General features: G+C 48.0%; 1 protein-coding gene across 8 annotated transcripts in view; it reads right to left on the minus strand.

The window, feature by feature from the left end:
* Nucleotides 1-362: 362 nt before the first annotated feature.
* The window catches only part of arid1aa (AT-rich interaction domain 1Aa), a 55,079-nt gene continuing 40,516 nt past the window's right edge, over nt 363-14,925 (minus strand). For all 8 annotated transcript variants that reach the window (XM_080754323.1, XM_080754322.1, XM_080754324.1 and 5 more), the window contains exons 18-23: nt 13,263-13,571; nt 12,163-12,543; nt 9,431-9,662; nt 7,954-8,084; nt 3,346-4,856; nt 363-1,584 (exon numbers count right to left, since the gene is read on the minus strand). In XM_080754323.1, coding sequence (XP_080610449.1) covers nt 786-1,584; nt 3,346-4,856; nt 7,954-8,084; nt 9,431-9,662; nt 12,163-12,543; nt 13,263-13,571 — 3,363 coding nt within the window. In that variant the 3' untranslated portion in view covers nt 363-785. The remainder of the gene's footprint in view (nt 1,585-3,345; nt 4,857-7,953; nt 8,085-9,430; nt 9,663-12,162; nt 12,544-13,262; nt 13,572-14,925) is intronic.

A 14,925-nucleotide genomic window follows, 5' to 3' on the forward strand; every position in this document is an offset into this window, starting at 1 on the left:
GGGACCGCTGGGGAGGATCCAGTTGAACAGCAACCAGAACCAGTTGGCCACTCATCGTCAGTTCTGCTTTTTTTATCTTCTTTTTCAAATCGCCTCAGGAAAACAGAAAACCAGTTTACAGACTCCACTTGTGCCCCCCCCATCGAGAGAGGGGAGAGCCGGGGGGCACAACAGGTTAAGCCTACCCAAAACTCACTGTAAACGAGACAGCAACTTTGGTTAACAGTTTTTTCTCTTGTTTTTGTTTTTTTGTTTTTCAGCTATTTATTTAATTCATTTATTTATCTTTTTCTTATTAAAAAGTACTTTTACCCCCTCCTTCCCCTCCCCTCCCCGACCTCCTCTTCCTCCTCCTCCCCCGCGCGCACACACACACCCACGAGTCGCGGCACGGTCCCCTAAACCTTTTTGCCGCTCTGCTCCGACATTGTCTGGTTGGTTCGTTCACGATCCAAGTTGTTGTTGTTGTTGTTTTGCGGCTGCTTGTTGGGGAGTCTCTCTGGTCGGTTTAATCCACTGCAGCTCTGTGACTGGCCCGCCTCCAACGAGGACAGGCCTGGGGAGGGCTCAGAGAATGGAATCTGAAGGGTTTTGCATAAATTAAAAAGAGTCACTTGAGCTTTCCCTGCCCCTTTTTTACACATACAAGCCAGGTCACCGGGGGAGGAGGGGGGAGAAGAGAGACAGAGAGAGAGACGTGGGGTGGTGGGGGGTGGTTTGGGGCGTGGGGGGCAGGGATTTTAAAAACCCCTAAAGAAGGTTGGAGCCTCAGCTCCCTACAGCTGTCATGACTGGCCGATCAGAAAGAGTACATCGCAGATGACGTGGGACACCAGCGAGTTCATTAGCGGGGACACGGAGAGGTCGAGGAGCCGGGACTCGTACAGCGTGAACTCGGAGCGGTTCTCCTCCACGCGGGCTAAGGCGTGCAGGGCGCGGGCCGCTCGCCGCATCATGTCCGGGCTGGTGGGCTCCAGGTGCATCCCCTGCAGGTGCAGCAGAGAGCTCTGGCTCTGCTGGAGCTGCGTGGCCGCCAGGCTGTCCTCCAGGAAGCCCAGCAGGTTGCCCACGCTGCCCTTCTGGACGGCGATGGCGCGCGCCGCCACGCCGCAGCCCTGCGCCAGGTTGGCCAGCAGCACCACGGCCATCTCCCGGCACACGGCCACCTTGCGGTCGCCGATCAGCCGCACCAGGATGCCGTAGAGCCGCTCCAGCCGGGCGAAGGGCGGCGTGGCCAGCACCAGGTCCACGTTGTTGTCCTGGACGCTCAGCTTGCTGAGGGTCTCCAGGACCAGTCTCTGGGGCGACAGGGCGCTGTGCGGCCCCAGCGTGGGGAAGGGGTCCTGGGCCTCGGCCGAGGGGCACACGGCCCAGTGGAGGAGGCCGTCCAGCAGAGGCAGGCAGATGCTCTCCGAGTAGACGGAGAGGTCCAGCTGGCCCGAGATGTTGGCCAGGGTGACCAGCGTGTTCTCCCGGAGCAGCTCCAGGCAGTCCCACCACCACTCCGTGTCCCGCTGGCTCACGCCCTCGTCGGACTCCTCGTCCTTCTCGTACGTCAGCGGCGCCTGTTTCCGCTCGGGGTGCCTGTGGGTTAGGGGGGGACGTACACAATTGCGATTGCGATTAGGATTCATAGACACTTATAGAATCGGGTCAAAATTCAAATTTCAAGATTTTTCAAAAATAGCAGATCTACAAGCTCGCAGCGGGCTGTGAGCTTGTATATCTGCTATTTTTGAATAGTTAAAGCATAAAATAATGATACACAATAATGTGTACCCATTCTAAATGGGTTAACGAGTTTGACATTGCGAGATAGAATTCTCTCAAAATGTCTGCATGGCGTTTTAGGCTTTGTAAAAAATAAAATAATTTCACAGGGCAGATATGCGTTGTTGTCGGGTGAAAACGACACAAATGTCCAAAACCGTTCGTTTTGCATTTATCATTTTAAAAATGATTTAAACTAGTGAAAACAGCCGATCTACAAGCACAAAACGCCTCGCATCGCGAGGCGTTGTGTGCTTGTAGATCTGCTGTTTTCACTACTTTTGTGCGACGGCCTTGTCTGATGAAGCAGGGCTTCACTTCGCGAAAGAACGTACAAATTTGAAACTTGGAGATACGAGGTTTCTGCCCGACAGTGACATATGAGAACTTTTATATATACAAAGAAATGATACCAATAATCAGAACTAGAAGCAGTGCTCTTCCGAGCACAGGTCTCCGCCAGGTCCGGAAGGTTATTGTGGCCTCCTGGTGGCGCTATAAAAGGCCAATGTGAAAAGGGTGCCGTATCTTCTATGGCCTTTCACGGCAATCGGACACTGCATGCATGATTTGAATCATTATGTTCCAAAAATGTGTTAAGCAGAGGTCAACCTGCTCGTTCCTTGACCTAGCGGGAATGTGTGTGCAGAATTTCAGGGAAATCACATGATCACATGACTATGGAGATATTGTGTACCGATTCGCATGATTTTTGGACAAAATCTATAGGAGTTCTGTAAAAGAAATGTGTTATGCAAAGATTTGCCTCATGGTAGAGTTAGAACGTTCCGATGAAAATGTGGGTCAGAATTGGCATCCAGGGAGTGTGTGTGCACGGCACCGGAGATTAGCTGGTAACACACGGACAGACGAACGGACGAACAGGGCGCAAAACATTGTCTCGGCCAAGCCTTTCGGCATTGTAGCTTAGCTACAACAGTTTAACAGACAAATTGATACAGATGAATGGAATGAATATGACGGTTACAGAAAAAAATGTTAATAATAATTGATTAATACCCATTTAGAACGGGTACACATTATTGTGTATCATTATTTTATGCTTTAACTATTGAAAAATAGCAGATATACAAGCTCACAGCGCGGCACTCGAAGATCAGCTATTTTTGAATTTTGACCCGATTCTATAAGTGTCTTTTGAATCCTTCTAAGATTTTTTGAAAAACCTATGTTTCTATGTCAGCAATCTGGCTAGCCATCGTCAAAGAAAATGTCCTTTTCACTTAACTGGAGCTCAGTTAGTCTGTTCTTGAGAAACTACTATGTCAGTGGTTCTCAAACCTTTTCATGTGAAGGACCCCCTAAACTGATATTTATTTGGCCACGGACCCGCATCTCAAAATATTTAGTTCCAGGGACCCCCCAGAAGCAAAATTTGAGTTACAAACGTTTGCTTTGAAAAATACATATATTCAAAGATTTGCACACATTTTCACGACTTTTTCAAAAAATAGCAGATCTACAAGTTCGCAGCGCTATTTTTCACTGGTTAAAGCATGCAATAACTCTAGGCCTAAATGGGTTGTTTAATCATGTAATAATAACGGTGCGTACCTGTGGTGGAGCAGGATGAGGCGGCTGAGCAGCAGCAGCAGCCCCGGGTGCTTGGACATCTCGTGGTCGTTGCCCGGGACGAAGGAGAGGCTGCGGACGATGTTGGACACGCAGACGCAGCGGCGGGCCAGGGAGTCCTGCCAGTGGGCCAGCGTGATGAGCGGGCCCTCGTCCTTGCTGTGCGGCTCGTCCTCCAGGATGGTGCCGAGGCGGCGGGACGACGGCAGCAGGGCCAGGTCGCTGCCACCGAGCATGGCTGCCACGCTGGCGCTGGCGCTGCTGCTGCTGCTGTTCTCCTGTTGGCTTCTGGAGCTATCCTTCTCCGACTGCTTTGCGTCTGCGTCCGGTTTGTTCTCCTCGTCGTTGTTGTTGGCCGATTTGCTGGCCTTCTCCGACATCGAGGCCTTGTTCTCGGACGCTGAGGCCTTCTCTGATGTTGAGGCCTTCTCTGATGTTGAGGCCTTCTCGGACGCCTTCTCGGATGTCGAGGTCTTCTCAGATATCGAGGTCTTCTCGGATGTCGAGGTCTTCTCGGATGTCGAGGTCTTCTCGGATGTCGTGGCCTTTTCGGACGTCTTCTCAGATGTGGAAGGCTTCTCAGACATCTTCTCGGATGTTGAAGCCTTCTCGGAGGTCGAGGCTTTCTCGGAGGTCGAGGCCTTCTCGGACGTCTTCTCAGACGTCGAGGCTTTCTCAGACGCAGGGGCCTTCTCGGACGTCTCCGACGTAGAGGGTGTCGAGGGCCTCTCCGACGTAGAGGCCTTCTCCCCCGCCGAGTTGTTCTCCCGGGAAGATGGCCGCTTTGGCCTCTCGTCCTCATCCAGACGCCGCTCTTTGGCCTCCTCTGCCCGTGCGCCGGTTTCCCCCGCTGCTGCTGCCGCCGCTTCTCTTTCGGGTAATTTCCTCTTCAGGAGTTTCATGGGGACCAGCATCCGTTCCCGGGGCTCCACGAAGTCGTGCCGAGGCTCGAAGTGGGTCTGGATGTGTTCCGTGGAGTCTCCCCCGCCGGCGCTCCAGTGGAGCAGCCCACTGTCGAACTCCTGCACCTTGCCGTGGTGGCTGGCGCGGTTGGCCGCAAACGGGTCCTTCTTTCGTACCACCTTGAGGGGGAGCTTGTCGAACTTGCTGGCCTGCTTGGGCCTCTCCTGCGGCGGCTGTTCGGACGAAGACCCCTTCCCTTTCCTCTCCTCGTCTTCAGCCTTCTCCTCTGTCCGAGAGCCCCCAGAGCACGGCTGCTGCTCCTCCTCGGCCTTCACGCGAGGCTGCCCTTCGGCCGCGCCCTTCTGCTCCTCTTCCTCCTCATCTTCGTCCTCCTCCTCCTCTTCGTCCAGCTCCATGTCCTCCGGGAGTGGGTCCTCGTCCTCCGCGCCCGCAAAGTCCCGGTTCAAGGCGTCTGGGTCTAGCAGCGTCCTCTGGCCGGGGTCCCCGACCTCGTACTCCCGCAGGATGCCGAAGATCTCGATGAGGCAGCGTCGGAAATACTCCACCACCAGCTCTAGAAAACCAGGCAACTGTGGAGAGGGGAAGGAAATGACTTGGGTTAGTATTGTTAACAAACACATGGTTTAAAAGCTCTCAGTCACAACAACTGGATCGACTCATTTGGATACCCATACAATTTAGGCATTTAGCAGACGCTTTTAATCCAAATCGACTTACAATAAGCAGGTAATACATCAATATAATAAGCAAGCTAATATGTCAGTACATCAACAACAATACAACAAAATGCATATGAATATCAATCTAGAATATTCATATGCCCATAGAGGGCAGCATAGCTGTCTGTTGACTAAAAGGCCATTCAGTCACACCAGTTTGAAAAATCATAGTAAACAGGGAGTTCACAGCACAATCATAACCAAGAGTTATAGTGCTTTTGTGTCAAGAGCCCTCAACTCTTTAGTAGGGCAGGAGAGAGGGGTCTACCAGCACCCCAATGACATGTTTTCGAAACCTGTTTTTTTTGGACCGTTATGATGTCTAGTTATGATTTCTGCTTGTTGCCGTCGCCAACTAATACCCCATGGGGTTCATTTTTAACCTTTTCTCACAACTATTCCCAATCTGAACCATACAATGGTCATAACAGAAAATGCCATAACGCTTGATGTAAACAACCTACAGGGACAAATGAACACACTTTTCTATATGATTTTGACCCAGGGAATTCATTAAAGTGGTTATTTTTTACATTTAAGCACATCTTGACCCTATTTCAGGACAGAAACGGCGAAGAATAACCCAAAAATGTTCAAAACACGTCTATACTTCTCTTTGTACAGATGAATTAAGGTGTATTCTTTTGATACCACAGGTTTTTTAGGACCCTTATGATGTCTAGTTATGATTTCTGCTTGTTGCCGTGGTCAACTAATGTCCCATGGGGTTAATTTTTAACCTTTTCTCACATATCCCCAATTAGTGTGGGGATTTAGGGGAGCAAATGCTAAATTCGTGCAATTTTGACTTAAAGCGCGGAATTTTGCACAGATGTAGCCCAGGGCTTGCTCTAATGATTTAGCTAGGGCGCCCGAGTCTGCGACCTTCGGGGTCTCCACAGCGGTCAAATCAAGTTGGGCTTCCATTGACTTTCTATACAGGAGGAAAATACCCAGAAAAAGATTTTTTTTCTGGGTATTTAAGGAGGATCTGAGGGGTCTAACTAGGGGTTTGTCATGATGCTGAATCCATTGCAGGCATTTGTTTTGCACAAAAAACATTCAGTGGGCTAGAAATGGCCTTAGAAAACAATACACGTATGGGTGAGTATTCATGTTAGTCGGAGGCCTTAGGGTTTTTTTTTCTCGTGCTAATCAGTCTAAAAGTTCAAGATTTTGCACAGATGTAGCTCACTCAGGGCATGCTCTAATGATTTAACTAGGGCGCCCGAGTCTGCGACATTCGGGGTTGCCACAGCGGCCAAATCAAGTTGGGCTCCCATCGACTTTAGTGATGAAAAGTGATGAGTCATCACTTTTCAGAGTTGTGTGGGTGCTGTGGCGACCCCGAAGGTCGCAGACTCGGGTGCCCTAGCTAAATCATTAGAACATGCCCTGAGCTACATCTTTGCAAAATTTTGAACTTTTAGACTGATTAGCACAAGAAAAAAAAACCCTAAGGCCTCCGACTAACATGAATACTCACCCATACGTGTATTGTTTTCTGAGGCCATTTCTAGCCCACAGAATGTTTTTTGTGCAAAACAAATGCCTGCAATGGATTCAGCATCATGACAAACCCCTAGTTAGACCCCTCAGATCCTCCTTAAATACCCAGAAAAAAAATCTTTTTCTGGGTATTTTCCTCCTGTATAGAAAGTCAATGGAAGCCCAACTTGATTTGACCGCTGTGGAGACCCCGAAGGTCGCAGACTCGGGCGCCCTAGCTAAATCATTAGAGCAAGCCCTGGGCTACATCTGTGCAAAATTTCGCGCTTTAAGTCAAAATTGCACGAAATTAGCATTTGCTCCCCTAAATCCCCACACTAATTGGGGATATGTGAGAAAAGGTTAAAAATTAACCCCATGGGACATTAGTTGACCACGGCAACAAGCAGAAATCATAACTAGACATCATAAGGGTCCTAAAAAACCTGTGGTATCAAAAGAATACACCTTAATTCATCTGTACAAAGAGAAGTATAGACGTGTTTTGAACATTTTTGGGTTATTTTTCACCGTTTCTGTCCTGAAATAGGGTCAAGATGTGCATAAATGTTAAAAATAACCACTTTAATGAATTCCCTGGGTCAAAATCATATAGAAAAGTGTGTTCATTTGTCCCTGTAGGTTGTTTACATCAAGCGTTATGGCATTTTCTGTTATGACCATTGTATGGTTCAGATCGGGAATAGTTGTGAGAAAAGGTTAAAAATGAACCCCATGGGGTATTAGTTGGCGACGGCAACAAGCAGAAATCATAACTAGACATCATAACGGTCCAAAAAAAACAGGTTTCGAAAACATGTCATTGGGGTGGTAGACCCCTCTCTCCTGCCCTACTACTTGGCCGTCTTCTCAAGGATGACTTTTACTGACCGGAAATAGCCGATCTACAAGTTCACAAGGCTAATCCTAACTAGGGGTGGGCAATATGGAAAAATACAATATATGGATATTTTCCCAAGCTGTATCACGATACACGATTTTATCACAATTCTTTTTCACGTTGGTTTTTATGGTTATTTTTCAAGTTACTTGACAAAAAAACTAGACTCTCTGGGTTCCTTTTGGGAGGTCTAAATTGGACTTTACAAGTATCTAACTCTGACATGAAACCAAATGGACCAAATGAAACCAAATGGACCCGTATTTGTATACTGTCAGAGTTAAGTGGAGACCATGACATTTTAAAGTTTGAGAACTGATGATTTTGACCAAAACGCAGGTTTAAATTGAATTCTGCAATGAATCTCTGTATTTACAAGGCTCCCTCAATTGTATCACGATATATACGATACCTTTGAAAAAGGTATATCGTGGACACATTGTATCGTCTCAGCGATAATTATCACCATATCGCCATTGCACCCCTAATCCTAACTCTAAACTCCTGAGGCTGATAAAGTGGACGTGGGTGTGATGATGACGGTCTGCTGTTACCCACCGTGTTGAGGCTGAAGGTCTGGATGCTGTTGTCGTCGTACAGCAGGATGTTGATGGTGTCCAAGGCCCACGTGCTCTCAGCCAGCAGACCAGACTTTAGTGACATCATCACCCGCCAGGCCTCTGGGGTTCCTGCCGAGACGGAAAACAACCGGAAAACACAGTTGCGTTCGTCAGGGTTCCTACACATTTTTAACAATTCATTTCCAAAACTTTTCCAGAATATTGAACCCAATTTCCAGGACTATATAACAATAATTCAGCTCAATAACAGGTTGCTTACTCCTATGCGCAATGCCCAAAGACAGGTAGTGTATATGCCAGTGGTTCTCAACCTTTTCAGGCCGTGACCCCCGAAATAATCATGTTTTAACTGGGGACCCCGGCACCCTGACGAGCACTATTTTCACAATTTCTGCCTCTAATATTTGACAATTTGGCCCATGTTTAATTTGTCATGTCAGAGGTATTAACAAAATCAATAACCAAAGACAATGCATAGCTATTTGTTCCAGGACCTTCCAGGACCCTTGATGAATTCCAAAACTTTTCCAGTACTGAAAAAAATATTTTTCTAATTTCAAAATATTTCCAGGAATTTCATGATGGTTCATGTATGGTTGCTGTCCGCCAGGGCAGAAACTCCCGTCTTGGTCATTTCAACATGTTGAGGTCCTGTAAGGAGCTAAGGTAACCCCTCCTACATCCGTCTCCATTTGTCCCATGTTTGTATGCCCAGGGTCATGTTGGCCAAGCTTCACGGGACGCTTAATGTTATTAACTTCCAACTGGGTGCCACATTTTCATAATAAAGCAGTAAAAAGGTAGTCGAAATAGTCGATTAACAAGCTCACAACGTGTTGCATAGCCACGCGTTGCGAGCTATATATCCGCAGGATTTTTTTTTCCAAGTTAAAAGTGGTTTAGTCTGTCTGTGGCTTGCATAAATTGTTATCCAACGAGAACGATATTATTAACAAAACGTATGGGAACAGTTTTGGATATTCAATAAGCTAAATGCAGTATTGTATGAAAACGTTTTTTTTTTGGGCGCCGTCAGATGGAAACCTCTTGTCCAAAACAGTCACTTTCATAGGATTAAAAATAAAACAAAAATAGTAGCAGTTCTACGATGTAGTATGATGAAGTAGGACATAGATGTATGGGGGGAAAAAAAGTTAGAATACAGAGATTCTGGGGCGTCCGGTGCCCTACTGGTCAAGGCGCATACCACATAGGCACCGCCACATAGGCATGGTTGCCGCGGCGTCGCCGGTTCGATTCCCGATCCGGACGACCTTTGCCGCATGTCACTCCCCATCTCTCTCTCCCCATTTCCTGTCAAATCTACTGTATACTATCAATAAAGGCATAAAAGCCACAAAAAATACATAAAAAAATAAAAAATAAAAAATACAATACGGATTCTCCACAGCAAAGAAATCATTATCAGCAGTGCTGTTAGCCGCCAAACATACCGATCTCTTTGACGGTGAGTCGCCGTCGTGGTTTCAAGACGGGATGGGTGGCCTCCACGGATCCGGGAGGGAAAGGCATGTCCCGCCGTATGAGGGGCGACTGCGCCGCGGGGGGCACGATGTGGGAGGCGGGCACCGGGGGGCCGGCCTTCTGCATCTGCATCTTGTGCATGAATTTACTGGGCGACGTCCTGCTCTCCAACACCCGGGGCATGGAGGCCGGACTGGACACCTGTGTGGACAGGACGACAGCTCACTGTTATTACATGTCATTACAACACCCGGGGCATGGAGGCCGGACTGGACACCTGTGTGGACAGGAGGACAGCTCACTGTTATTACATGTTATTACAACACCCGGGGCATGGAGGCCGGACTGGACACCTGTGTGGACAGGACGACAGCTCACTGTTATTACATGTCATTACAACACCCGGGGCATGGAGGCCGGACTGGACACCTGTGTGGACAGGAGGACAGCTCACTGTTATTACATGTTATTACAACACCCGGGGCATGGAGGCCGGACTGGACACCTGTGTGGACAGGACGACAGCTCACTGTTATTACATGTCATTACAACACCCGGGGCATGGAGGCCGGACTGGACACCTGTGTGGACAGGACGACAGCTCACTGTTATTACATGTTATTACAACACCCGGGGCATGGAGGCCGGACTGGACACCTGTGTGGACAGGAGGACAGCTCACTGTTGTTACATGTCATTACACAGCTCGGTTGAATCATAGACCAGGGGTCTTCAACAGGGGGTCCGGGACCCCTAGGGGGTCCTCAGAGTTACCAGAGGGGGTCCTCCAAATCTTTGTGTGATAGAAGCTTTTTTTCCTTCTTTTTTATATTAATCACTTGAACCCTAGTGTCCATATTCTGAGAACTTTAGCCAAAAATAGCCGATCTACAAGCTCACAACGCCTCGCAGCGTAGATCGGCTATTTTTGGCAAAGAGGTTTGGTGTAGAGGGGAAAAAGAGCAGACTAAGTACAGAGTGAGAGGTCAAGTTTATTAAGTATTGACGGTTCAAGTGGTTAAATATCTGAAAACACAAATCTGGGGGTCCCTGCTTCATCTATCTCAGCTAAGGGGTCCTTGGCCTGAAAACGTTGAAGACCCCTGTCATAGACTGTAAAAAAAAAATCACACCCGTGTGAAGTGGAGCTGTGTGTGTGTGTGTGTGTGTGTGTGTGTGTGTGTGTGTGTGTGTGTGTGTGTGTGTGTGTGTGTGTGTGGATCATGTGTACCGATTTTTGTGACATTTGAAGAAAATATGTAGGAAAAGGAGCAAAAAGTGTGTTTTGGAGAAAATTCAAGATGGCGGAAAATCTATCATGGCGCAAATGGGCGTGGCCTATATGGGGAGATGCGTCATGACCCAAGGAATCCAGGGAAAAAATATTTTTAATTTTCCGACCTACGGTTCAAGAGTTACAGGCCAAAACGTAAAGTGGGGTGTTATGGCGCCACCATGCGGCCAAATGACACAATTATTTTTTATTTAATCCTTGAAATCATTATGAACCTCCTCTCCAAGTCTTGAAACTCTAGCCCCTATGGTTTGCGAGAGACAAATAATTGAATGTGAGTTTTTGCGATTCCCATTATAAGTCAATGGGGAAAATTAATTCACTAATAAATTAATATCAATTAAACTATAGAACCTTTCTCTTAGAAAAGTAATAGCCCACGATTCCCGAGTAAGCCGTTCGATTTGACATATGGCGCGAGTGTGTGGTGGCAAAACTGTGGGACTAGTGGCGTGCCGAAGTTTAGGAAGTTCAGGCTACATACAGACACACACACAGACAGACACACAGACAGACCCACACGGCCACGTATAGGGAGCCTGTGCTTCACACAGCTCCAAAAAAGAGATGGACAAAGCTAAGCCCATATACTCTACAGACGGTAAATGAAGCCTATTTAGCAAGTGTGTGCATGCCGCCATCTTTCTGCATCCTGTCCTGAAAATGGTACCCGGTTTCTATTGGTTGGTACAGAGCGGGGGGTGTGGGTCAATACATGCTATTGGTTGGGAGCTTGTCAATCAAGCTAGCCACGCCTCCCCCTGAGGTATACACCATTTTATCATCAATTTTAAAATACACAGGACCATAATTTAACAATACGCATATCATGGTGATTGAAAGAAGACTTTTAACTAGCGACTGGAAGCATAAAGCATTTATGACAATGTTTATTAAAGGTAGGGTAAGTGATTTCCTAGGGTAAGTTTCAGTTTTCATGTAGGTGCCAGGCGAGGGTCTTCAAGTGGGGACTGGCCTTGGTGCGCGTAAGTCCCGCCCCCACTCGACCATGATTGGAGGAAGGCCCCACTCTATCCTGATTGGAGGAAAACTTGTCTCCTCCACCAAAACTGAAACAGCTTTTTTCTCCTCACAGGGGATAAGTCCAAACACTCTATAGTAACTAGTGCTATCAGAACATAGACCCATTTTGCTATTATTTAAATTAAATTAAATCACTTACCCTACCTTTAATTATTAAGCAGTTCAGGTTGTTGTTTATATGTAACTCCCTTCATCCTGTCTGGAGTTATTCATCCACAACAACCTGCGCAGAAGGTAATTATCCCTTGCATATAACAGACAGCTGCTCAGAGCGCCACCTGATGCGCGCTGCTTGATTCTTTCCCCCAATTATTTGCCTGAAAATCAAAATTCCATGATGGCGACAGCCACCCTGCCCCCTACCTGTGGAATGTGGTTCTGCACGCCCTGCGGGGACGGGTAGCCCCCGGGCGGCCCGCCGGCGCGCGACATGGGCTGTCCGGCGGCTCCGGGGCCGTAGGGGGGCCCGGGCCGGGGGCCCATCTGGGGGCCCCCTCCCCACTGGCCCTCGTGGTTCATGCGCTGCTGCTCGGCGGGCATCATCTCCTCGGAGCCCCGGTTCATGCCGGGGTAGCCGCCGGGGCCCGGGGGCCCCCCACCGGAGGCCCCCGGCGGGCCGCCCTGCCGGTTGCCGGGGTAGTTCTGGAAGTTCATCTCCCGGGGTCCGCCCTGCCACATGCCGGGCCCCTGGGGGCCGTCGGGGCCCTGCTGCTGCTGCATCATCTGCGGAGGCATGTTGGGCCCCTGGGCCAGCCGCGAAACGGTTAATTCAAACTAATCGATTTAATAGATTATGAAAATGTAGCTCATAAAATAATAATAAATCCCTATATCGGGCATGTCATTACAGTCAAAAAGTATATATATATTTAGAAAACAGCTGATCCACAACCTCACAATGCGTCGCGTTGTGAGCTCTTTAGCCCAAACCACACCACTGATTCACCATGCAACCAAACGGCTGCATGCAACCTTTATCCCCATAGACGTATAAAGGTAGACGCCTCCACCAGCTCTGGGGCGTTGGTAAAAGAGGACTGGCAAGCTTCCGGAATTCTGAAGGACGCTTCCTTGTGCGTCACAGAATGGGATGCTCGGTAGGCCAATCAGATGCGGGACTCCCTCTTTCCCACTGCAGGGGGCAGAGTGCCCTCCACAGTTCCATACTTCCGCCAGTCCTGTTTTACCAGTCGTGCCAATGAACTGCAGCGACGGATGAGGTATCTAGCTTTTTATATCTGTGTTTATCCCCAATGGCAGTTGCAAGGAGTTGCATTGGTGTGGAGTATCCTTAAAAACTGTTTTGTTGCAAGCAGTTGCGACTTGCTGCATCAGTGTGGCTTGGGCTTTAGATCTGGCATTTTCACTATGTTTGCCAGTCACAGAGTTTTTGATTAAATTGAAAAAGTAATGAATAGAACTTTCATCACTAAGGAAAATTATGGCTTATTTGCGGCCCCTACCTGGGCGTTGGGCGGCCCCTGGGCGCCCTGCATGCGCTCCCTGCCGAAGGGGAAGGGGAACTGGCCGCCGGGGCCCGGCGGGGGGCGGCGGTCGGGGCCGGCGTAGGGCCCGCCGCCGCCGCCGCCACTGTACTGGTTGTACGACTCCGGCGGGCCTGAGGAGGGCGCCGTGGAGCCTCCTTGCTGCGGTCCGGGCTGCTGCTGCTGCTGCTGCCCTGGCTGCTGCTGGCCGCCGGGGAAAGGCCCGGGGTAGTCGCCCTCGTGGCGCTTGGCTGGCGGGTAGCCGCCCTCCACGGGACGCTTGTAGTTCTGCAAACGTTTTGGGAAAACAAAATTGAGTTTTTAGCGGCTGTGTCCTGCGGCTGTGTCCGACTAGACAGCAGGACGCCTGCTGTCAAGTCGGTCTATGTCCGTGGAGCTGTTGACTGTTCCACATGAGTGACTTCTATAGGGCTGTCACAATTATTACATAATCGTCTAATCGCTAATTATTTGACATAATCGCAAATATTTTGTCATAATCGTCATAATCGTGAATGTTGAAAAATGTTCATACATTTACAAACATTTTCAGAAATAGTGGAAACAACAGATCTACAAGCTCACAACGCGTCACAACGATGCGACGCGTTGTGAGCTTGTAGATCCGCTATTTCCACTATCAATGTTATTTTTTAAGTAGAAAGTTGTCAAATATGTCAGTAATTTCTTTGTATATTTAGGTTATGTGTCATATCTACCATGTGCAACTTCAAAGCCTAAAAGCCAAACAGAAATGTAATTGTCAACGACAAAAACACAATTAAATCGTTAATCGCAATTATTTGAGAGAAAATTAATCGTCATGTAAAATGTCATAATCGTGACAGCCCTAGTTCCGCATGATGACTTCTCCCCACAACACAATGTGTGTGTGTGTGTGTGTGTGTGGTCGTGACAGAAAATAGCCGTGCCAACAAGCCAACAAGCTTACAACACGTTGCGGATGCAACACGTTGTGAGCTTGTAAATCATCTATTTTGCGCGCAGTACCGTACGACGGACGAAGTATACTATGCAGTCACTCGCTCCGTTTTCAGAGCGTTTGTAGAAAGAACACGTGACCTACTGTCACATAATGTTCATTTTCAGGGGGTGTCATCACATCTTTAAGTGAACAATCAAGTTGTCTCTGTAGTTTCCAGGATTAACATTAAAAAGCAGATCTACAAGACCTACCTATTGTGTGACGCTGTAGTATGATCAAGTAGGGCATTCATTAAAAATCAAACCTCGGTTCGAAGTGAAGCGGTGGACAGATAAAACCTCTATTCTGAATGTATTTGGAGAGCTGGTATGACATGCTGACTATAGCAAAGTTAATAATTATTTAGTATAAACCATGCTATTATCTATAGGGTTGAATTGTCATGTGAAGCTTCACCAATTCAATGCAATAGACAGGGACACACATTTTGCTTTTTGAAAAAGCCTATTCATTCTGGACTGATATTTTACACGTACGAGACAGGAAAAACCTGTTCATTCTGGCCTGGAGTGACCATATATGGACATAAGGTAACATACTTTGTGTTTTTGAAAAACCCTGTTCATTCTGGACTGAGATCACCATATATGGTAATTAAACGGACATTCTGTGGGACAGGAAAAACCTGTTCATTCT

This window comes from Nannobrachium achirus (genome assembly GCF_963921795.1).
Source record: "Nannobrachium achirus genome assembly, chromosome: 2".
Taxonomy (NCBI): Eukaryota; Metazoa; Chordata; class Actinopteri; order Myctophiformes; family Myctophidae; genus Nannobrachium; species Nannobrachium achirus.